General features: G+C 37.9%; 1 protein-coding gene across 2 annotated transcripts in view; it reads left to right on the top strand.

The window, feature by feature from the left end:
- LOC127422882 (cGMP-dependent protein kinase 1-like) overlaps nucleotides 1-26401 on the top strand; it is a 381301-nt gene extending 354900 nt beyond the window's left edge. For both annotated transcript variants that reach the window (XM_051666688.1, XM_051666686.1), the window contains exons 10-18: nucleotides 11362-11458; nucleotides 12578-12717; nucleotides 12824-12913; nucleotides 15161-15302; nucleotides 15423-15586; nucleotides 15678-15800; nucleotides 22274-22336; nucleotides 22433-22499; nucleotides 24670-26401. In XM_051666688.1, the coding sequence (XP_051522648.1) occupies nucleotides 11362-11458; nucleotides 12578-12717; nucleotides 12824-12913; nucleotides 15161-15302; nucleotides 15423-15586; nucleotides 15678-15800; nucleotides 22274-22336; nucleotides 22433-22499; nucleotides 24670-24768 (985 nt within the window). In that variant the 3' untranslated portion in view covers nucleotides 24769-26401. The remainder of the gene's footprint in view (nucleotides 1-11361; nucleotides 11459-12577; nucleotides 12718-12823; nucleotides 12914-15160; nucleotides 15303-15422; nucleotides 15587-15677; nucleotides 15801-22273; nucleotides 22337-22432; nucleotides 22500-24669) is intronic.

Here is a 26401-nt window from a genome sequence, read left to right as displayed (position 1 = left end):
TTAGATTGGGATTTCTAGGCCTGGACAAGTCAAGATTTGTTTGAAGAAAACTGGCTAGATACCATGTGACCCACTTTTGGTCAAATGTAGTCATTTTGGATGGAGCTACATTGAGAGACCCATATCTCCTGGGATTTAACCATATAGGGCCTTAAAATGAAGATACAAAAAAGAAAGTTAGTTCTGAACCAGAATCCAAAAAGATATTTGGATATCTTCAATACTTTTGGAGTTATAGGCACAAAAAAGTGTTTGTTTGTTTGTTTGTTTTTTTTGTTTTTTTGTTTTGTCTCACTCTATTTGCATATAATGCAACAAGTGGTGCTGAAGTCAACTGATTTTAGTAATACCCCTACCTATCCCTGTGAAAAAATAAAATAGTGATGCTGCCACCTTTCTAAGTTTTTTTTTTTTTTTTTGTAGTTTTGCTCCAAAATAGGAGAAAATTCACATTTTGTCCCAACTTTACAAAATAATTTGTAAATTTACTCAGTAAATATTGACCCATAATTTTGCACAGTACTGTGTGTGTGTGTATATATATATATATATATATATATTTGTTGTTATTTTTTTTTTTTTTTCTTATCCCGTAAACCTGACTGACTAATAAAGGCTTGGAAATTCATCAGTCCAGTGGTTTGGGATCCCTTTTAATCAGGTTTTACAGCATGTCATATTTCACATCCATATAGCTAGAATGTTTAGTACGTGTAGCTATGCATTGGACTTGAGATGCTTCTTTCACACCAATAGACTACCAACGTGGAGCATCCATTGAAGTTAGTACTATGGAGATCTGTGATTGTTATTTAACATTTTCTGATTACATGATCTGTGGGGTTGATGAATGATATGCACATTACTCAACATCACAGTGTGGTGAAATAGGCCATGTAAGACACATGCAAACTTAAATGAGTAAAATATAATATGACAAGAACTAAGTCAACACGAGCTGACCTAGGCTTAAAAAGGTCTTCTCAGGTCAAGGGGACATAATGCAGTCAAACGCTGTTTTGTGGAGAGCACCTGGGCAGGCTGACTATAGCACACTGTTTTCTGTCATTTCATCCATCTTTTCTTTGTTGGGCATAAGGTCAAACCCAAGCACCCAACCGCTCTTAGCTAACCACTGACCATGAGCAAACTGCCCACGTTTGCACTAGAGTTGGGACTTAGGGCTTATTTTCACAGCTGCAGCAGCAGAAGTGGATGTTTCTGAATGGAGGAATGTGACTGACCATTGTGTCATGGCATGACTCTTCAGCATCTGACCTTCAGGGTTGGAGGCCAGTCAAGGTCTACAACATTCCTTATGAAAATTCTGTTTTTATGTTGACAATGTGAGCAGGTACATTCAGGGTTAAGAATTCACTTTTCACCATACCTGCCAATGGCAGATGAATATGTACAGAAATTCTTAGTGGACATTAAACTCTATTTTGCATTATTTTTTTTAATTATAATATTTACAAAATTGTATCTTTAAAAATGTGATTGTTTTTCCTGATTTTTCTTTGCATATTTTTGACAAACAGTGCAGGTCAATGTGTCACTAGCCATATCATACATGAGGTGAGGCAGTGTCTGTCTCTCTAAAACTGCACCTGTGACAAAAATATGCAGTACGTAACCACATGGATTTCTGTGAAAAAAAAAAAAAAAAAAAAAAACCTTAGCATTCTTGATAAACTTATGATCATAACTCTTCCACTGAGGTAAACGTTGTGTGAGTCACAACAGACTGTTTGTATGTCTTTAATTTAAATACATTGTGTCATGTAATTTTGCATTAGCAAAGGTCAAATACATTTTTACTGATATTTGATATAATTTAATATTTGGGCTGCATATCATTTAAAAAATGTTATCATATTAATTACATGTTGTGCCGATTAATTAATTAAATTAATTGCAACTAATTGCATATAAATATTTACTGAGAAAGGCCCCCAAATAAAGATAATTCAGCAGATAATAGTTATAATACAAATTTATTTTAAAAATAATTATAAATATAATATATAATAAGTATGCAGATAATTCAAATTCATTACATAATACACATATATTTTGGCAGCAGACAACTAAAACATTTAGACAGTGCAAAAAGTAGCTTTAGAATCTAAATATTGTTGGTTTTGTTTCCATATTATTATTATTATTATTATTTGGAATGCTCAATTCCCACTACTTAGTAGGTCCTCGGAGTGGTGCGGTTACTCACCTCAATCCGGGTGGCCGAGGACAATTCTCAGTTGCCTCCGCTTCTAAGTCTGTCAATCTGTGCATCTTATCACGTGGCTCGCTGTGCTTGACACCGTGGAGACTCCGCATGTGGAGGCTCATGCTATTCTCCCATTGAGAGCGAGAACCACTAATCGCGACCATGAGGAGGTTACCCCATGTGACTCTACCCTCCCTAGCAACCGGACCAATTTGGTTGCTTAGGAGACCTGGCTGGATTCACTCAGCACACTCTGGAATCGAACTCACGACTCCAGGGGTGGTAGTCAGCGTCAATACTCGCTGAGCTACCCAGGCCCCGTTGTTTCCATATTATTAATATTACACATATTACAAAACCCTATTATTGGCCTAATTTCATCGGCGCTATTTTAAATTTTTGGTCTTTGTACTCATGCGTCAGACAGATGCTTATGAAGTGTCTCACTTTGGTTGCATCGCGTCTCACTAGTTTACAGCATCTCTAGCCATAAACACTGTGTTTTTAGGATACTGTGCCATGGAATCGTAACTCTATTTTCCCATTTAAACACTTCAGGTTTTGGAACACAAGAACTGTAAACTGGCTCTGAATATTTCAGTTTGTCTTATCTAAGTGCCCTTGGACTTATTTACTGTCTCATGAGAGGGTTACAAGGGTATATGGGTTTTCATAACACACTGTAACCCATGCTCTCAGCTAGGTGAGTGGAAAATCACTCTAGATGACAGCGTGATGTTAGTAATCAGTAACTCTTCCCGGAGCTCACACCTAACATATCATCTGTCACCAGCTTATGTGAGATCGACCTCCCCTATTCACCTCCCCTATTCGTCCTTCGGATGAGACATTAAACCCAGGTCCTGACTCCCTGTGGTCATTAAAAATCCCAGGACATTTTTTCCTAAAGAGTTACGATGTAACCCAACTGTCCTGTCCAAATTCCCCCACTGGACTTTATCAATCATGGCCTCCTTATAATCGCCATCCATGAATTGGCTCAATCACTCTACTCTCCCCTCTCCACCAATAGCTGGTGTGTTGTGAGCCTACTGTCGCACTATGACTGCCGTTGCTGGTGGTGATTGAGGAGAGTCCCCTGTTCCCTATGTAAAGCAGTTTAAGTGTAGTGTCAGAAAAGCACTATATAAGTGGAAAATTGATTCAAATTCATTAATTCTCACTTATGGAACTCAAACACTTGACGATTCACGCTCGTAACCAAGGCAATGGAAAACAACTTTGAGTTGGAGACACCTGTGCAAAAGTGTTTGTTTCGAAGAATAAAAGGAGATACTGTATATAAAATGTAAATGACAATTCATAATTTGTATAAATTGTTAAGTGGCTAAAATGTTGGCTGATTATCCTGGCCATTTATTTGAAAGTAATCATTAGTTGCCTAATGAATGTGTGGGCCAGTTTTCCAGTGTCTCACATACACATGCATTTTTTTTTTTTTTTTCTGGTTTTTTGCTTGGTGAGCAAGAATTGTATCAGTTAACTGATGCACCAGTAACATGTTACCTAAATGAGTTCAATCAAAGTAGAACGCTTTATTACAGACTTGAATTGTATTTTAAACAAGGTATTTCTGAATATGAAGCATTGAAGAATCTATTGGACAAGCAAATAGCACTGAATTTTGTGAATATGGTGCATGTAATAAAAAGTGTGTTTAGCTAAATGTAATGACAATGACTTAAAGCTGATATGTGTTATTTATTCAATGTAAAAATACTTTCTCCTATCCCAGCTTAAACTGCTGTGTGCATTTTCCATTTCCCTTTTTGATTTGAAACTAGTAGCACCTAAAAAATAAAATAAAAAATAAAATAAAATAAAAATTTCTAGAATAAATCGTTTTCCTAAAAAATTGATGTCCACTTATGTGGATAGTGGGACTAAGTTGTGAAATTTTAAATAATACCAAGCTATAGAAAGACTCTTTTTTTTTTTTTTTTTTTTTTTATCAAATTGTTTATGTTTCCAGGAGTGTTGGTTATTCATGTTTTTGAGACGTTACAGACATTACATAAGAAATTAGCATAAATAAGTATTATAATATTCAAAGTGTTGGCCAGCATCATCCAATCACTGTCAACATGTTAAAATTATACATTATAAATTCAGAATCTTTGTACTGATTACCATTTTCCTATGTCTGCCAAATATGTTGAGTGGTCCAAACATCATCTGCAGCTTGAAGCTGAACTTTAAATAGGCAGTTGGCACTGAATGCACTTAGCTGAATAGAGAGCTATTGGATGCTCCCTTGCTCCATATTTAGTGAATGACTTTACCTCCAGTGTGCTGTCTGTCTGCAATGGTCTCAACAGTTTGAAATGCACCTTATTTTCATCCTAACTCCATATACAGCCTCTGAAAGCAACATTTCCAGCTTTTGGATGCATCCATTGATCCTCAATGTAATAAAGCACAGTAAATATAGGATAGTTTTAATTAAACTAAGCATACAGTCCACGTACATGGTCATTGTGTTTAACAGTGTGCCGTTTCGCGATAAATCGCTCGCATGTTAAAAATGGGATATCGGATGAAACTAGAGACTCTAATTTTTTCACTCAAACAGGTTTCAATGTAAAACTTAAATTAGGTTTCTTACCAGATGTAGTTTTGTTGGTATTTCAACCAAACACAAACTCTGCTTTCACTGATGCCATGCTATTTGGTCACATGACTCAGTGCGTCAAACGTTTAACCCTTTTCTGATAGCATAAAGTCTCCTGAACTGAGATCAGTCGGTTTAAATGAAATGAAATTATGCGTTACTTATAGCGAAGCCAAAATACAATGTCCATGCATGTGGACGTGGGGTCACACGAGGTTAATATGCAGAGACAAATATAAGGAAGCCATTTGTTGGCTGATTTCACCTAAAGTTGTAACACTATGGCTCAGTGTCAGTATTATAAAGCATTGCTCTGTTTGGTCGGCCCATCCAGGGGTGCGTTTCCCAAAAGCATTGTTTCCCAAAGATGGTCGCATCATTACTAAGATAGTTCAACGATTTGATGTTTCCCAAAACCATAGTTCCATTGAACATTTGCAAACAGCATCACAAAGTAGTGTGGTTGGAATTACAGCTCTCCACAGACATGAGGGATTGACTGTGGAGCAGAGCAAAGGGTGAGAGGATCAAAAAGTTAAGAAATGTTCTACTTTATACGATTGAGAGGCAAAAAAAATAAAAAAATAAAAATAACTCCAGGTGGCAGCTGAAGGATCAAAGCAGTAGTTACATCTGCCATAATCATTTTATAATCTGCTAATGGAGCTGGAGTTTTTGGTGGATTCAATGCTTACGTCACATCTTGTTTGGAGTGGTATGGACACGTATCGTTAAGATCTTGAAAAAACTGAGAGGTTTTTACATGTGTTGATTGCAGCCTGATCTCATGAAAATTACAGTGGTGTGAAAAAGTGTTTGCCCCCTTCCTGATTTCTTATTTTTTTGCATGTTTGTCACACTTAAATGTTTCAGATCATCAAACAAGTTTAAATATTAGTCAAAGATAACACAAGTAAACACAAAATGTAGTTTTTAAATGAAGGTTGTTATTATTAAGGGAAAACAAAATCCAAACCTACATGGCCCTGTGTGAAAAAGTGATTGCCCCCTAAACCTAATAACTGGTTGGGCCACCCTTAGCAGCAACAACTGCAATCAAGCGTTTGCGATAACTTGCAATGAGTTTTTTACAGCGCTGTGGAGGAATTTTGGCTCACTCATCTTTGCAGAATTGTTGTAATTCAGCCACATTGGAGGGTTTTCGAGCATGAACTGCCTTTTTAAGGTCATGCCACAGCATCTCAATAGGATTCAGGTCAGGACTTTGACTAGGCCACTCCAAAGTCTTCATTTTGTTTTTCTTCAGCCATTCAGAGGTGGACTTGCTGGTGTGTTTTGGATCATTGTCCTGCTGCAGAACCCAAGTTCGCTTCAGCTTGAGGTCACGAACAGATGGCCGGACATTCTCCTTCAGGATTTTTTGGTAGACAGCAGAATTCATGGTTCCATTTATCACAGCAAGTCTTCCAGGTCCTGAAGCAGCAAAACAGCCCAGACCATCACACTACCACCACCATATTTTACTGTTGGTATGATGTTCTTTTTCTGAAATGCGGTGTTACTTTTATGCCAGATGTAATGGGACACACACCTTCCAAAAAGTTCAACTTTTGTCTCGTCAGTCCACAGAGTATTTTCCCAAAAGTCTTGGGGATCGTCAAGATGTTTTCTGGCAAAAATGAGACGAGCCTTAATGTTCTTTTTGCTCAGCAGTGGTTTTCGTCTTGGAACTCTGCCATGCAGGCCATTTTTGCCCAGTCTCTTTCTTATGGTGGAGTCATGAACACTGACCTTAACTGAGGCAAGTGAGGCCTGCAGTTCTTTGGATGTTGTTGTGGGGTCTTTTGTGACCTCTTGGATGAGTCGTCGCTGCGCTCTTGGGGTAATTTTGGTCGGCCGGCCACTCCTGGGAAGGTTCACCACTGTTCCATGTTTTCACCATTTGTGGATAATGGCTCTCACTGTGGTTCTCTGGAGTCCCAAAGCTTTAGAAATGGCTTTATAACCTTTTCCAGACTGATAGATCTCAGTTACTTTCTTTCTTATTTGTTCTTGAATTTCTTTGGATCTCGGCATGATGTCTAGATTTTGAAGATCTTTGGGTCTACTTCACTTTGTCAGGCAGGTCCTATTTAAGTGATTTCTTGATTGAGAACAGGTGTGGCAGTAATCAGGCCTGGATGTGGCTAGAGAAATTGAACTCAGGTGTGATAAACCACAGTTAAGTTATGTTTTAACAGGTGGGGCAAACACTTTTTCACACAGGGCCATGTAGGTTTGGATTTTGTTTTCCCTTAATAATAACAACCTTCATTTAAAAACTGCATTTTGTGTTTACTTGTGTTATCTTTGACTAATATTTAAACTTGTTTGATGATCTGAAACATTTAAGTGTGACAAACATGCAAAAAAATAAGAAATCAGGAAGGGGGCAAACACTTTTTCACACCACTGTATGTTACCATGACAACATTTTAGCAAAACAAAATCACATGCTTCATTGCTCATTTTGCTGCAGTTTCCCATTGAAATGTCCAGTGAGAGGTGCCAAAAGCGAGTAAAATGGTGTTATAATCAGACGAGGCTTTTAATGTGAATGTTAGATGGAGGTTTTATTGAGTAAAGCGTACCTCCCTAACCTAAAACTTTAACCCTTTTGCATTTTAGTTTTTTTTTTTTTTCCAGTACTGACAGTTCCCCCAGCATGAGTTCTTTAATACATGTGTAATAAACAAATTAAAAAAAATCACCTTACACTTCACAGCAGATGCAATGGAGGACAGATTATATATTATCCAACATATTATGGGATTTTTAGATGTTTATAATGATTGATTATGAATACGATAGATAAGATGCGATCACAAATGCGATTGCCGCTATGGGCACCGCTATATTGTTTATATTGCAATGCAGCATGGGATTCTGAGTTCATCAAGCACTGAAGGTTCTAAAAACCCAGAAGTGGTGAGAATGAGTGAAGGATGGAACAGGAGAAGGTTCACATGGACTAACTAGTTTATACATTCTTTGTTTGACATCAGAAAACATGGCCGCATCGCCGCAAAACAGTCAGATCCAATGGTAACAGCTTTAGACTTTTATTTAGTGATTATTTGAATGTTTGTAACATAACAAATAAATATATTGTTCTGTCGAAAACACTATTTGAACAGCTGTTTCATTATGACAACCCCTTCAGTCCCTCTTTGCTGTTAAACAGCACCAATGCAGATCGCACTGATTTTATCATGTGTGAAAGCGTCTAAACCTAACCAATAGTGTTCTAAAATCAAATTAGAGGAAAACAAAATGGAAATAGTTACCCATACCCAAAACCTAAACCTAGGTTTAGCCATTGTACTCATGATTTGTGTGAAAGTGTATAAAATTCACAGTTGCTATAGCGCCTCTACTGTTGATTCCACCAAGAAACTGCAGCGGAATCTAGAACGTGGCACATAAAACACAGTTTGCAAAAGTTTAGTTATAGTAACGTTCATGCTTAAGGTATCTTAAGTTTTTAATTTCAAGATTCTTAAGTCAATAGTAGGAATCCAACAGCTATGACACACAGAGAGAATTAACTTTGGCAGAAACAGCCATGTCATTATGTGGCATGATCTGCAGTGACCTGCAGAGTTCTCTGTTGGACAGGTTGGAGAGGGCAGCTCTCCCTTGGCCATGAAGCCTTGTTTAAATGAATGTGGAAACTTAACTGCAGATACTGTGTCCATGCCATGTCAGATAGCAGAAGTGGTCTTCCAGGGTGCTTTCCAGCTTCTAAAGTGACATGAGGGATTCTGTGCTCATACTAAGTCTTTAGACTTTTAACATTTTACTACCCAGACTTGGAAAAGTGCTTCCGCTGGGAAGTGGAAATTACATTGAAAGAGTAGAAAGTGTCAAAATCTTATTCAGTCTTATTTTAAAGTCAAAAAGTTTAGACAAAAACACATTTGAGTGAAAGAAAAATAAATAAATACATTTTATTTTAATTTTACACATTTGATTGTATTTTCTGGTATTACAAATAATAATAAAACAATTTTTTTTAGAAGTAAAACATTTCCTTAGCTTTTTCTTTATAAATATATAAACTGATAGAGACTGAAGAGATTCTCATGTTATTTAAAATAAATAAATAAATAAATAAATAAAATTGTGCTGTTTATGTAAGGCTCTAGGTCACACCATATAGACTGAATCCAATATGATGAAACATGTTACCCGAAACTGCTAAATTCATTAGCATCTAATTTTATAATTGTTTGACATTCTGGTACAGTTATTTTTACTGATCAGTGACCATATTCACATTCAAGTCCAACTTCAGGTGTGGTTATTATTGAGAAACTGTTGCGGTGACTGATGGTGACCATGATTACATTGGCTTGTTATATATAAAAAGTTTATTATTGTGTCCCTGGTAGTGTAATATCAGAAATGTTTTGGGTTCAGTGACAGCATTTAACTGTAAAAGGCCTTTTTTTGCTTTTATATATATATATATATATATATATATATATATATATATATATATATATATATATATATATAGCAAAAATAGTCACTTTACAGTTAAGGCCCAGATATACTTCATTGTTCTGTGTTGCCTTTCAAAGTATATTCTTTTGACCACAAGCTAATATGAACGCGTTCGACCCATGCATAGTATGACTTCTTTGTGATAGTCTTTTAGTACAGTCAACGGCAGTCGCATGCGCCAACGATGCACACAGATGAGGACTGTCCGTGTGTCGAGAAAATCTGGGCCGCACTCAGACAGTCCACGCAGACTGTGCTGATGACAAAATATGTATCAACGTAACAGTGCAAAGAGCGATCAACAACGTGGACAACCGAAGTATACTTTGGCCTTGACAGTGATGCATTTACAATGGAAGTGTATGGGGCCAACATCCTGGATAACTAAAAGCAAAATTGTGAAGCTTGGGTTTTTTGTTAAAGCACTTTAATTCTGCAGTAGAAACCTGTTTATGTGGTTTATTTAGGTGGATGAACTTCTGATGAAGCATGACTGAATTAGGCTAGTTCATTCATTCATGGCTTGGTTATAATGTTATATAAATTTAGATAGAACTTTACAAAGACAGTTAGTAAGTGATTATATCACACGTGTCAGATAGTCTTATTAACTGGTATAAATTATTTTTTGCTATACATTTTAGAAACAGTGTGTATTTGAAACTTTATTGCATATCCTCAAGTACTTCCACTGTATGTTTTTTTTCTGTGCTTTACCGTAGCCAAGATTTTTGCCTGTTTAAAAAAAAAACTTTGAGGCAACAAGTCAGAATTATTTACTGTGGTAATCGACTTTATGCCGCAAATGAAGAGCTTATATTGAACCCTGAACAATTATGTAAAATTACATTATTCAGTATCATAAGAGCAGTAAAGTACAACTTCCCTAAAACAATACTAAATATAGTAATGAAGTACAATTACTAAAGTGCTTTACACCTCTTTACAAGTACTCTTCAGCCTTGGATGTGTAGCTATAAATAAAGATTCCCCAGTTTTGCTTGCCATCTCATAATTACAATTGTTCAGATATTTCCATACCAGTCAGCATCAACATATCAGTCTTTCTTTCCATCTACCTAAAGTTGTGCCTCCATGTTTCCAGTCAGGTGACCAAACTATCACAATGATTTTCATGATGTGCCAATGTATGTTCATTGAATTCTCTTAAGGCATTATTATGTCCTGCCAGTTTTTGTCTCATGTTGCCTATGAACTTTAGGGTTAGATGTTGGCGTGGCGAAGTGGAGAAACATTTTCTGACTAGGAGAACCTTACATTCACATGCTAAAAATAAAGCTGGACCAGGCAAGGCAGTGTTAGTGGAGACTGGCGCTCACAGAGGGAACACAGTCAGTTTTACTGTCTCTACTGTCCATCAGAGAATCTCTGGCTTTGTGGGAGGTTTTGCTCTTAATTCATCACGGAAAAGCTTTACTAACATATTTTGGACTCTACTTTTACTTAATAGTGTCTCTGCTAATGAAAGTATCAACTGTCGGTGTTTATACATCAAAACTTTTTCTCCAGAAGAGTTTTCAAAGACTGAGCTTGATGCAGAGAGACTCCACCAATCTGGATCATTCTGCTCTTGTCCATGACTGGTCTGCGTTGCATCCCAAATCTCAAAATGTAACCTGGAAATGGCACCTTAACTCCATTTTTGAGCAAGGACTGTTGTTATCGCTCTGCCATACGTGCTCGTGAGGCAAGGAATAAGCTGCGTATCGCAAGCCAGATATTGCAAGATCCTCTTCACAATATTGCTGGCCGTTTTAAGAATTGTGCATTTAACTGTTTTGCAGTATTTGATTTGGTCAAGCGAGTAAGAGGGCAGAATGCGTGAGCTGCTTCCTGTCACGTTAAAAAATAGTAAAGAGAGGGAGCATATAAACAGTCTTCCTGCTCCCATACCTGCTCCAACATTCCCTGTTTCATACTCTATCCACACCTCTAAGAAGTTTCCCTTTTTCCACTTCAAAAAATGCAGATACGAGGCAGAGAATGCATTCTTCTCCAACTTGAAGCTGGTGGACTTCAACATCATCGACACCTTGGGGGTTGGAGGATTCGGGCGAGTTGAGCTGGTAGGATGGCCGAGAATTGGCCCACCTTCTTTATGCTGGCACTTCATGTTTTTTCAACCAATACCCAACTTATCAACAACTTCTAGTATAAAACACCACAAGTCCCAAAAGAACAAGTCAGTGCAAATGGTGTAGCTTGTATACAGTATTCTGTTTTGTAACTGTGCTGTAAACAAAGTTTTGTTTTGCATAGTCTATTTTCTTCAATTGGGTGTTAACCAATAGTATGAATACATACATAAGAGTAAATGACATATTTATAGTATGCAGAGCAGGATATATGAGCAGCTATCATGCATGCTGATGTTAAAGGACAGATCAGGACTGGGAATGTTGTGGCTCTATTCTGGGTAACTTTCCACAACAGAAGAGCTAATAGAGCAGACATGTGACTTGCCGCTACACAAGGTTCAAGAACATTGGTTTGATCTAAGATACAGTATACATCTATATCTATGTCTCTATATCTCTAGATCAGGTTTTTTTTATCTTTAAAGACCCAAAACCCTGACCTAGAATCTGATCCTTATTTTGGCAAAAATTGCAGCTTGATTGGACATGAAAAAGATTTTTTCAAAGAAAGTGCTATGCCATCTTCCCCACGAACCCTCTGCAGGTTAAAAACCCTGAATCTTATACAGACAGACAGACAGACAGAAGTTTTCCACAGGACTATTTAGGTAGGGGGAAAATGGACAGAAACTTTGACGTAGAGAGTGGGAAGAGACTGGTGCACTGCGGATCAGATTCTGTTGAAAAGGAAAGCCCTGTGGTCTGGTCTAAAGAGGATTCCCCTTTCCATCAGCCTATTTCTGGCACTGCGGCAACATAGTAAAAACAAGTGGCCTTTTGCCGGGGGCGAGATATATGCTGGTAGTGCCGTCCGTTTGCTAGATAGCTACCGGATCAAATGAACATGCAAGTGCTTCCACAGATACGCAATGTGAAAAATTTCTTCCCTCTCTCAAACAATTTTGAGGACCCTCAACACATTAATAGGCCTTAATTCATGTGCTTTAATAAGTGGCACTGGCACTTGTTTTAACAGGCAGTTTCTACAAGAAATTTGCCTGTTGGCACTTTCTCAAAGCTCACTTTTCATGGCTTTTGTTTTCACAGGTGCAGCTCAAGAGTGAAGAGACCAAAACGTTTGCAATGAAGATCCTGAAGAAGCGCCACATTGTTGACACGAGGCAACAGGAGCATATCCGCTCTGAAAAACAGATCATGCAGGAGGCCCATTCAGACTTTATTGTAAGGTGTGTGCTACAATCATTAAAGGTCTTTTAAAGGCATTATTAAAGGTCATATCCTAAAAATATCAAAACAATAATTGGACACAATTGTGTGGGTATGTTCCCTCAGATTGTACAGGACATTCAAAGACAGCAAGTATCTGTACATGTTGATGGAGGCTTGTTTAGGAGGAGAACTTTGGACCATTCTTCGGGACAGGTAGTAAATCAGCTAAATTGCTCTTGTAAAGATGGCAAGTGCTAATAACTTTGCTGGTCATTATCACACAATAAATCCAAACACAGTAATCAGGACCCCAGCACAAAGCTGAGAGGTTATTTTTTTATAATCACCATCTAACTGTACATTTCCCTGCTTATCACACTGCTACTTGCTTAATAAATAAATACATGGACATAGAGGGCCCTATTTTATATTTTTATTTATTTATTTATTTTATTTTTTTCTCCCCAATTTGGAATGCCCAATTCCCAATGCGCTCTAAGTCCTCGTGGTGGTGTAGTGACTCAATCTGGGTGGCAGAGGACGAATCTCAGTTGCCTCCGCGTCTGAGACCGTCAATCCACGCATCTTATCATGTGGCTTGTTGAGCGCATTATCGTGGAGACATAGCGTGTGTGGAGGCTTCATGCTATTCTCCGCGGCATCCATGGCGAGAACCACATAATAGTGACCATGAGGAGGTTACCCCATATGAGTCTAGCCTCCCTAGCAACCAGGCCAATTAGGTTGCTTAGGAGACCTGGCTGGAGTCACTCAGCATGCCCTGGATTCGAACTCGCGACTCCAGGTGTGGTAGTCAGCATCTTTACACGCTGAGCTACCCAGGCCCTCCGGAGTGCCCTATTTTAAGAGCACTAAGCGCAGCGCTATGCCATAAGTCATAAGCGCAAAGTCAGTGGGCATTGCTGTTAAGTCTTGGTATTTTTGTGCAAGCATGCGCTAAGTTTAGGCAAAAATGGGTTTGGTGAAATTGCACATGCAAGGTGCTAATGGACTGGGTCAAGTGCAATTAAATTCTGAGGTTATTCTCTGGTTATTGCACCATCTGTGTCCTATTATATAGTCCATTCCCTGACAAGCACCAGCGGTATAAACAAAGACAGCACATTCATAAGAAGTTGGTACTGTAAATGGACTTTATGAAATGAATTAATAGAATAGAAATATGGACTTACGGAACATTTATTTTGTGCATTAACTGCATCCTTGTTGAATGTGACATGCTCCTTTTATATGCATGGAAAATGTCATTCAGGATATGGATGTAGGCTCCGTTAAATAGAGAATGTAAGTGTTATTAATCATTTTCATCTACTGACACACAAATCATGGCTAGTATTAACAGTGATTGTATCATTACTCACTTCACTTCTATTGGCCGAAGTTCATTTACTGAAACATGAAAAAATTAAACCAGAAATATTTCTAAATTAAAATTACACTTCGGATGAAGCAAAAATATAATCAAAATAACAAAGTGGTCAAAAAAATCAAACCAGATCTAAACATTTTACCTTCTCCAACTTCTTCCACTGGCCCCTTTTGCACTGACTTAAAAATCTCTCTACGTCAACAGGTGGAAAATACCAATACAAATGAAATCATAAATACAATTGTAAATATTAACCTAATAATAATATTGTTACCTGAAAAATAAACCATGATCCATAGATAGTTTAACACTAATCTCATAAATGTTTGTTTCATAAAACAGCTAAAATATTGATTGTCAGGGACATAGTTTGATGTTCCACTATATTTTCAGAGTTTGGACATTAACTTTATTACCACATGCTGGTGAAATCTCCAAACTGCAAATGCAGAAACTGAATGTAGACTTTGTGCTTGAAACAGTAGTGGTAATGAAACGTATTAGCGCAATGATCTATTTCTCAGAAAAATAGCAAATTGCGCTTAGCGCCACTTCATTAACATACAATTCACCCACAGTTTGCGTGCAAACACTCCCACTTACAGCTTACTTGGCATGAAAATTGCGCTTAGAATTAGCGCTCTCATAAAAATTGGATAAGATGTAGCGCACGGTCGTAGCGCATAGCGTTTGTTTCTCCTAGCAGTTCCTTATTCTTCTGAGCAATGGTTTAATTTAAAACTCACCATATATATTAACATTAATCAACTGAAGTCCTCCACGGCCATTTTTACTACTGTTGGTAGGAAGCCAACGCAAGATCAACTTGTGTCGATATGAAAAGATAGAGACTGTGAAGTGATACTAGATACATTAAAATAGCACATGTATGTAGGAAACAGGTTGCCTGGGACAACAATTAAATATGGAGATTAGCACACATTTTACAATAATATTTAACGGATCAATGCCAATCGCAGAATCGAGTATTCCAGAGTTATGTAATAACTTGAAATAAAAAATGCAAACCCAGTACAACACATGATTATGTTTCTTTTCTTTAATCTTAGAGGATCATTTGAAGACTCCACTACACGGTTTTACACAGCCTGTGTGGTTGAAGCATTCGCTTACCTGCATTCCAAAGGAATCATCTACCGTGATTTAAAACCAGAAAATCTTATTCTGGATCACAGAGGATATGCCAAGCTTGTGAGTAAACATAGTAAGCACTTACTGATATAAGCTGACAGATTCTGAGGCTGCTGAATTTTAAGGAGCTTGTAGGAAGGGGTTGTATAGTGGGGTCTCAACTTGGTCTCATGGATGCAGGTGGACTTTGGCTTTGCTAAAAAGATTGGATTTGGGAAGAAAACATGGACATTCTGTGGAACACCAGAGTACGTAGCCCCAGAGATCATACTTAATAAAGGTCATGACATTTCAGCTGACTACTGGTCATTGGGAATCCTGATGTATGAACTCTTAACTGGAAGGTAAATCATGCCATGAAAGCTTGTTTGACTTCAAGACTTGTTTTTCTACACCTTCTAGTTTTATAAAATCTAATGTACGTTTCTTGTTTAGCCCACCATTCTCAGGACCAGATCCAATGAAGACATATAATATAATTTTAAGAGGAATCGACATGATCGAATTTCCAAAGAAGATCACCAAAAATGCAGGCAATCTAATTAAAAAACTATGCAGGTGAGTACATTTAACAACATCATTAAACAAACCCTTAGGTGCAATTTATGTTGATTAATTGATAATAGGGTTGTTGATTTAACACATTAAGTGCGATTAATTATATGAGAAATAACTTGTTAAAAATTAACGCAATTCCCCCAACCTGTGCGTAAATTCCGTTAAAAGGAACGTCCCTACCATCGGAGCAAATCAAGCTTGATGTACCACCTTGATGTTTTTTGTGAATCTGTGGCAGTAGGGGGCAGTCAGCACAACTCCAGCTGTACAAACAATGCACCTTGTTAAACCAATGAGAGCAGGAGGCACAGTCTTCCACAAATTATGGGCTCTTGTACTCAAAGACAGCTGGACTGAGCAAAACAGAATGCAGGGATTTAAAAAAAAAAAAAGATTTTCAATGTTTCATTTTACATTTAACTTGTTACAGCACAATAATGTGAGTGACGCAACCAAAGTGAGACACTCCCGAAGTGTCTATCTGATGCATGATCACATAGACCAATAATTAATAGTGCAGACGGAATTAGACCAATAATGTTCAATGATATGGAAATAAAACGTCATGGTTACTTTCATAACCTCCGTTCCCTGATGGAGGAAATGAGACGTTGTGTCGATATAGTGACACTAGGGGTCACTTTTGGGAGCCCCAAACACCTCTGATCTTTTTTTAAAAGGCCAATGAGAATTGGCTAGTGGAATTTGCATGCCTCATTCAGGTTTTGTACTGAGGAGCTGAGATAAGGTCCCGGCCATTTCAGCAGGTAGTTCAGCGTTGTGGCAAGAGGGACACAATGTCTCGTTCCCTCCATCAGGGAATGGAGGTTACGAAAGTAACCATGACGTTCCCTATCTGTCACTCACTCGACGTTGTGTCGATGTAGTGACACTAGGGGTCCCTATACAAAACACCACAACTAACTGAATGGTGTTACATGAAGTGGCGGTGCGTGATGAGCAGACTGCTGTGTGCCTCGTAGCCAGCGCACCAGGCCATCACGTAACCTCCCCCACGCTTTTTATGAGCGTCGAACAGTCCTTCAGGAACAAGTCTATTGCCCAACGAATAGGTGGACAGGCTAGCCCAGCCAAGGCCTCTTTTCCTTATCTTTTCTCCCCAAAAAGAGTAGAATTTGTTATCTGACTGGGAGCCCTAAGTGTCTACGTCGGGGGGGTGTCACTCCCAAGGGGAAGACACCGTGGAGACCACACCCCACCCAAAAAAAGGGGGGGGGGGGAGTTGAGTGGAAATATATCACATGGTCTTTACCAAGCCTTGTCGGAAGTATGTCATGTGGAGAGGTCCCATGGTAGGTCCTACCCAAAGGGGGAGGAGTTTCTACAAAGCATGGCGACCGGAGGCAGAGGGGCCCTTGCCCAAGGAAGACACAGTTTACTGACAGGGAAACGATTTTGCGGAAAATATCACATGGGGTTGCCTTCGGGGAACCATCGTATGCAGAGCATCTACCTCAGTACAGGGCCTCATTAGCGCACTTACTGAGCCGGCAGCGAGTTTCTCCACAAACTTGACTGCCACAGGGCTAAGGAGGAAAGTCATCCAGGGATCACAGTCTGTGAACACTACTGGGTGGCGGCACTCTGCGGACATAAGTGCACTGCGAGCACCTTATCCACCTGGGGGATCACCAAATACCCCCTGGCCACTCTGCCATCAAGGGTAGTGAGAGCGGGGGAGCTGAAAGATCGGGACCACGATCTTGTCTGCTCCTCATGCACTTCTGGGAAGAAAGGAACGGGGGCGGGGCATGGCCGTGGGCGGTGCCCTGAGCCCAGGAACCAAGTGTTGAGCCGCGAGGGTTCAGGGGGTTCCCGAGGTCGAACTCGCCCTGAGACGAGCTGGCGATCTTGTCCGAGCACGCGATCGGGGCAAGCGAGCGTGCTGAGGAATGGGAGGTCCGTGGGGGGATACCTGGCGGAGGTGGTCCCATTGAGGTCCCCAAATCGCCCCCAGTGCTAACCGACACGGTCACAAACCCGTAGGTGGAAGGACCGGCGTGGGGAGCGCTGGGGTGGCTTGCTTTCTTGCGAATGCAAGCCGCGACCGCAACATTGCCATGGTCATGTTCTCGCAATGAGGACATGATCCATCCATGAATGATGTCTCCACGTGGGCAGCGCCCAGACATGTAAGTCAGCAATCGTGGCCGTCGGAAGCGGAGAGATAACGACCGCAACCAGGAATAACACACCAACGGAAAGGCATCTTTAAAAAGATGCGTCTTTAAAAAGACGCGTCTTTGAAAAGACGTTCCATGTGTGCCACTCTTTTAGATAGAAAATATACTCTATTAGAATATACTCTTTTAATATGTTCTGCCGAAGTGCCCAGGGGCGTTCGCTGCAAACCACAGATGCAGAGGGGGAGAAGCCGTTGAAATGCGCCAGAGAGAAGTGAATGAACTCGGCAGATGAATTCAGCTCAATGTATAGAACCGCTCGGCTCCGAAGAGAATATCTGATTGAGTGGTTGCATACCAGCTCCTTTTATACCCATATGTCCGGGGGAGTGGCATGCAAATTCCATTTGCCAATTCTCATTGGCCTTTTAAAAAAAGATCAGAGGTGTTTGGGGCTTCCAAGAGTGACCCCCAGTGTCACTACATCGACACAGCGTCGAGTGAGTGACAGATAGGGAACAAACAATATTTTGACTTTCAAGCCACTTTTTGTATTGTCTAAATTCTTTACTTGTCTGCTACCCCATTATATGTACAGTATATGAAAATGTATGAAAATGCCTATATCCTAATATATAAAATCGCAACATCATGTAATTAATTTGATAAAACATGTTTATTGATTGGCAGCCCTAATTGACAGTTGACTGTCGCAGACACTCTCATCAAAAGGATGAGTTCATATTATTTCATGAAATTATTGTTTTAAATGGTTTCACTCCCACCTAAAACGTTTCACCATTTCCAAGGTGTTAACATTTAACATATTAATCAAATATAGACCTTAAATCTAATAAATTAAGAGTATAATTTTTGCATGACTAATTGTTTAAACAGACTGACTAGGCTTGTTATAACAAGAATGACCATGTTCACATGCACTTAAGAAAGTGGTTTATTCCAGGGTTTTTGCAGAAAACGTTGTTCTGAAACGTCATATAAATGAGAATGACGATTTCCTTACGCCGTTTAAGGGATTAAGAGAAAGTGGTTTAACACACTTAGGTTTCTCCCGGAGAAAGCTGCTTATGTGGCTTTGTAAACACATAAACGGCATTCTAACAGGTTTTTGAGGAGTGCACATGTGTGTGGAAAAGACCAAATAACAAACGTCATAGGATGGAGCCCAACAGCAAGTCAACAAAACATACATACACTATAAACTATAGGCCTACCCATTTATAAACACCACTGTAAAATATCAACGTTCCCTCACGTTTGCGTAGATGCGCTGATACATCGAGGGAATCCCGGAGTTTTACATAAAGGGAAACCCCACTATTGCAGTGCAATTCTGCTGCAGGTCGCAATAGGGAGTTAAGGAAACAAACAAATCAACAACTCTGGAATATCTGGAAATAAAGCTAAGCAACAGAGAATAAAATGGTGAAGTCTTCCTCGGATACCATGTTTATCATTTACACGAGCGTTACGGGGAAATTACGTTGCTGCTGAGAAAGCTGCTTACTGATCGAGTATGAAGGTACAATAAATATTTGTACTTGTAAGTTGAAATTTATACTCACAGCAACGATGTGAAAACCTGTAAAATAAAAATCTGAAGTTGAATGCTGCAATCTGCTTGCACAGACAATAATCCAAAACCTGTGTTTTGAATTCAAAGTTGCAGACAAATAGTCACAAATGTGTAAAATGACATTCATATAAATACAATGACAGACATAATCTTGTATTACTTATTTATTTTTGTACTTTAATTCACTTTCGCAGTACAACCACAAATCGGCAGTTACAACCTTTCAAATCTGCCACTGCAACTTCAAATCTTCCCACCTTTACTTTTGCAACAACCTTTGCGAAAAACCTGTAGCAAAACTCACTTGTGCACTTGTAAATCAAGATGTGAGAGAGCAGACTACCGGTGCTGGGCGGGGGAGGGGCCAATAAAGTCGTGACCAATCACAATAGATGGAACGGCTGATGCCGGACGAACCAAAATGGACCATCTTAGAACGAGATGACGTCACGCAACAGCGCCAGTGCCATTTTTGGAAGCAAAACAAGTCCAGCGGTGATAATGGCTGGCTGAATAAGTGCAGTGGCAGGATAAGTTAAATAACTTAACAATTAAATGATTAAGAGTGAATTTATCATGTAAAAAATCAAATGAGACGATTTAATCACGTTGATCAACACAAAAGTTGGCGCCGACAGACCGCACATGTAACGTCTAAGGATGGCAATGAGAAATTCTCTGAAGAAATGTTTCTGCAGGATATTTGCTTTCAGTAAAACTACATGGGGTGCAACAATCCAGCCAGCTCTCAAATGCCACAAGTTCCATATTTCCATGAAAACATGAACTAGAGGTTTGGTATCAATAGATACAGTAAAAGAGTGAAGTAAGAAAATCTCAATTATCACCAGAGAACTGTTCCAACAGATAAAATATGATGAACTAGAGACATGATAGCTGGCAAATCCTTAAATTGACAGAGTCCAGCGTTACGTTATATTTCAGTAATTTTATGACATTTATTTATCTTCTGTATTATTTAAATGTTTTATTAAAATGTTTAAACTAAAAGTCTGGTGTCATGGTTTTGCTTAAGTGCTTTTTTTTAATGTGTAAAACACACATCAAGAGTGTTATTCTTTCCCAAAAATTCTCCACATTTTCACGTGAATGGGTAATTACAGTATATTAAATTCATGCTTGTTGGCTATCTATAGAAGATTAAAAATCATGCATTTAATATTTCATTATTATTATTTCAGTTAGTCGTTTCCCTTATATTTCTACTTCGATGTTGCAACTGATATTTCACTGTTGCATATTAGCAAGCAAATGTTAAATCTAAAGAAGTCATACAGTTCTTGCTTAGATGAATTGCAGTGCCACTGTTATTACTGTAAGAAACCCACTTGTGAAATAAAGATAGTATTGTCCACAGTGTGCATTCTTGTTTGAAATGAGACTCTGTTCGTATATTTATCCATTCAGAATAGAACTCAGGTCATTTTAAATGTCTTTTACCTGACAGTAATTCATTTCTTAGTTCTAGTTACAGGTCTGTTTAAACTGTTTTATCAACCTGTCCATGCTGATCAATCCTTAAAATCAAGCACTAAGAAAGTACACCTTGATGCCTTAGGAAGAAGATATATAATCTAGAATTTATTAAGATTACTGAGGGTATTTTGGTATTGAGGATATTATTGAAAATCGCCTTACCGTGATGACTTTCTTTAATCATGATTATTTTAGATTACCATGGTCATGTGCACTTTAATTTGAATCACATTTTGACATCTAAATAAGGGAATTGAGGGAATACTAAAAATGTACATTTCTATATCTCTATTTTAGGTGCAGCGGGAAAATAGATTAATTATAACTTACACAGAATTATATATAAAGTAGATAGCCATCAAGTGCTATGATCCGTTTTGATTAATCCGGCATCAGTTGTTCCAGCTCCTGTGATTGGTCACGGCTTCATTGGCCCCGCCCAGCACCAGTAGTCTGCTCTCTCACATCTTGATTTACAAGCGCACAAGTGAGTTTTGCTACAGGCTTTTCGCAAAAGTTGTTGCAAAAGTCAAGGCGGAAGATTTGAAGTTGCAGTGGCAGATTTGAGAGGTTGTAACTGCTGATTTGTTGTTGTACTGAAAGTGAATTAAAGTAAAAAAGTAAATATGTAATACAAGTTTGTGTCTGTCGTTGTACTTGTGTCTGTATGAAAATCATTTTACACATTTGTGACTATTTGTCTGCAACTTTGAATTCAAAACACAGGTTTTGGATTTTTGTCTGTGCGTGCAGATTGAGCATTCAAATTCAGATTTTTATTTGACAAGTTTTCACATCAGGCTGTGAGTGTAAATTTCATTTTACAAGTACAAATATTTATTGTACAAGTTCTCAAATTCAAATCTACAAGCTCTTGAATTTTGCAACAGATTTACCTTCATAACCGAGCCGCATGTATATGGGAGTAAACAGTACATGTAAATCGGAACACTGCTTTCTCGCAATAACCCACTTTCTGGTGTCCATGTAAATGTAGTCATTGGCTCAACTAATGGCATGAGTTTAGGGCAGGGCTACCTATTTGCCAAAACTTGTTTGAATGCAGATTACTATTCTGTTTGGTGTCAAAGTAAACAGTAAAGTTTAATTTTTCCCTAGTTGGAAATGTAGTGAGTCTGGTTTTGAAAATGGCAAAACAACTAAAGTCAAAGTCAAGAAGACAAAATGATGATCCCATACATTAAATCTGTTTCTGCAATCTATTGTTTCCCTAGGGACAGTCCATCGGAGAGACTAGGAAACTTGAAAAATGGAGTCAAAGATATCCAAAAGCACAAGTGAGTATTGTTAAGGAGGAAAGCTTTCTATGATAAAGACCTTAACTGACTATCATCTCAGACGATTCAATGAAAACTGTTCTGTCTCCATCACAGATGGTTTGAAGGCTTTAACTGGGAGGGACTGCGCAAAGGAACTCTTGTCCCTCCAATTATTCCTGATGTAAGTCCTCCACATCGACACCTCCACATGGTCCTGTTTATACCTGGTTTTCATCTCCATTTCGGGCGATCTGATCACAATTGAACAGCGCTAAATTCAGGTGAATGTGTTCTAAATCGTTTTGTGGTCCGATCACTCAATGGGTGATTCTCATGAAGCTAAGGCTGGGAATTGATTCCAAAAAGAATTAAGGCGTTGGGAATCGAGAATCGATTTGAAACGTTGGAATCGACTCCAAAGCTGGAGTCGATTCCTTTCGGGGAAACCGGATGATATTTTCGGACTGTGTTTATTTCTGCATCTTGAGTCTTTTTTGTAGTCCGTCAGCATCTGTAAATCCGGTCCGTTTGTTCATCTGTATGAAGCAGTCACACAAGCCCTTCAACACATCTGTTTTCCAGTATAGTCTGCAACTCTGCTGGTATTTTACTTTGGATGAAACATATGAACAATTAACATGCCAAATTTGTGACAGTAAATTGGCATACAATAATAACTTCCCTGATGTTACAACACAAGTCTACAACAAGGAGATATATTAACTAGCCTACATTTTACACCATTGTACATTAAAATGATTTCATGCAATCAAATTCAAATACAATTTTAAATACACCTTATAACATATATATTTTTTATATTGTATAAAATAAACCAGCAACAACCTGGATTGTTAAATAAAACTGAAGTGTATTGTTTGGACATTTTATTCAGTGTACAAACGGTAGTGGACAATTACTGTACATTCTAATTTAAACCTCTTTCTAAACAAGAACTCAGACAATTTCAATGTAGGTAAAATGGTGCTTTTAAGATTATTTGCAGTAGTTCTTTGAAATTTTATTGCCAAGTATGCTTACATGCTTACAGATAATTAAAAAAAAAAAAAAATAGAATAAAAATAAAAGTTAATAGAAAATAAAGTATATATGGAAATACACAATAGGACAAATATGTATATATACACACACACACGTATGTACAATATACAAATACAAATCTGTTATATACAGAAGCAAGGAAATGTAATGGCAGAAGAGGTGTGGTATGATGGATAAATATAAATAGACTAAGCTGTGTATTGCACATTAATTATTGCTCAGTGGGGCAACATAATTAATTAAACCCCTAATGGGATTGAAGCATCATATGGTATGTGTATATAGTCCCTGATTTAATTTTAGAATTGACCTATTAATAATAAATGTTGTTCATGCTGTTATAAATAGTGCAAAGAACACTTTGTAGTGAGCTGTTTATTATGAGATTTAACTTTACCTCCCGTGTTTATTTATTTATTTATTTTTTTCGGAATCGAAACATTTGTCTGGAATTGACTCTTGGAATTGATGGAAAACCAGGAATCAGAATAGCAGTCGATTCCCAAATTTCTGGAATCAAACAGCCCTACACGAAACCGGTCAACGAATTGTCCTGGACAAATTTAACCCCAAATCAAAAAATAAATAAATAAGTAAATAAATTAAATATTTTGCACAAAATGAAGCCCACATTTAGGGCCATTGAAATGTTTTACTTAATCACATTTTACCCCCAATTTTCTTTACCGTCACATTTTAAATTGTAAAGTAAAATATATTTACAGGCGTAATGTCACAATATAAAAAAATCATAATGCTCCTAAAAATAGGCTTCATTTTGTATTTACAAAATATAATTTGTTTCTTTCTTTTGGAGTAAAATAGGACCAAAAGAATGTTAAGTTTCATGAGAATCAGCTCAATTCACATTCGGTTAAAGTAGAAAATGCACATTACATTTGTAGTGTAAACATCTTAATGTGTCCCAGACAACATAAAAGGGCCGCCTACTCGTCTGTCAATCAGCCATTCAGATGAAACATGGGTTTAAAACTTTCTGAAAAATGTGTTCCATACATATACAGACTTCACAGAACATATTTAGTGTAATGTATGCAGTGACAGATAATTCATTGGTTAAAAATGTCTGCTAAATGAATAAATGTGAAGCATGCACATCTGAAGGTCTGTTTCAACTTGCATATTGCAGTGATTGTATTTAATAGGTGTAACAGGACCTATGGAACACATTAGTATGATTTAGCATATTTACAGCACATTGGTGTCTATTACCTTCTGATTATTGGTCAGTGTAAAGATGGTCCGTATTTATATCCCATTTCTTCTAGGTGGCCTCCCCCACTGACACCAGTAACTTTGATAGCTTTCCTGAAGACAATGAAGACCCTCCCCCAGATGACAACTCTGGCTGGGACACTGATTTCTAAAACTGAACCTTATTACTTGCCCTGCCCTGGAGTGTCTCGTGCCGTACATCAGCCTGAGGCTGTGCTTAAGGAGCCCAAAAGTGAAAAGAAGATGTTTAGTCCAGCTGTGTGACACCGAGATGCCTTCACCCATCCTTCTCCTGTCCTGCGGTGCCACTGGGGGCATCGCCGCTCCCAGCAGCACCCCATGACTCCCGTAACTGTCCGAATCATAATGATTGGAGTCCATATTCCAAACACTGCATCGGAAATGGACTTGCACTGATGTTTCATAAATTAGCCCTTCATATTTTTTTTCTGTGCCATTTCAGTGATTGCACAAACTCCATTTTCAAATACATTAGCATTGATGATGAACGGTTTTTAAATTGCGATTGCCTTTATTTTGATAGTATGACATAGTTGTGTATATATGGATTTGGAACAGAAACACACTTATGTCAAATACAAAAAAGATACTCTAGTTGATATAGATGGAATTTATTATAGTTATGATGAAAATGTTAATTTCCACTTTGTCATTTATTTTAAATACATACTCCAAATGTTTGTTCAGATTCTTCTCCTGAAGGCTTGTGGAAGCTTGAGGTTCTTATGAATGTAATTTTTTTTTCCTCCTTCTTTTTTTTTTTTTTTTTTTTTAAGAATATTCCAGGTTTAATACAAGTTGGAATAATTTAGATTACCATAAGAAAATATTTTTGACTCATCCCTCCTATTCTTTAAAAATAAAGCAAAAATCGAGGTTACAGTGAGGTATTTACAATGGAAGTGAATGGGGCCAATTTTTGGAGGGTTAAAAGGCAGAAATGTGAAGCTTATAATTTTATAAAAGCACTTTCATTAATTCTTCTGTTAAATCGTGTGTATTATTTGAGTTGTAAAGTTGTATAAATCATCATTTTTACAGTCATTTTAAAGTTTAGGGTTTATGGCGTTATGCGTCATGGCAACAAAGTTGTAAAATTGGATGCAACTTTACACAGAAAAGGTTAGTAAATGATTTTATCACTCTAAAATCACGTCAACGCAAATTGTCTTGTGGCTATACTTTTTAAATAGTATTTTAACATTTATGGATTGGCCCCATTCACTAAAGAAAACAAGGGACAAGCTGAAATTATTTTTTGTGGTAATCAACTTTATGCCACATGTATTGAACCCCGAAAATTCCTTAAAGAAAAAGGTAATCTATTTTAACTTTACAATAAATCAGCCCATACGCAACACAGTTTGTGCACCACTAGAGGGCAGGCTTTTTACTAAAATGTGACCCATTATACTTCCCTAGTGGAATAGTAGCATACAACTCCCCAGATAAAATGTGGGTAAGCTCAGAATGATGTCTATGGAGTTACATAATCAGCTCTATTATTCATAGCAGACATACTTTATGTTCTTCTTCCGTCATTTTCACTGAACATCCATGACTCTACCCTACTTACTGAAACAATGACAAGATGGCCTGTGGTCTTTAGTAGCTTGAACACAAAGTGCTGTGCTGGAAAAACAATTATGTAAACTTATTTATTGTAGGACCAGGGGTAAATATTTATGTATATATGCAGTGGTAATATTTTTGTGATATCTGTAGAGATTTCCTGTCAGAGTAATAAAACAGTCCTATTGCTTA

The sequence above is a fragment of the Myxocyprinus asiaticus genome, chromosome 32 (genome assembly GCF_019703515.2).
Source record: "Myxocyprinus asiaticus isolate MX2 ecotype Aquarium Trade chromosome 32, UBuf_Myxa_2, whole genome shotgun sequence".
Classification (NCBI taxonomy): domain Eukaryota; kingdom Metazoa; phylum Chordata; class Actinopteri; order Cypriniformes; family Catostomidae; genus Myxocyprinus; species Myxocyprinus asiaticus.
This window is presented reverse-complemented; position numbering and strand designations above follow the sequence as displayed.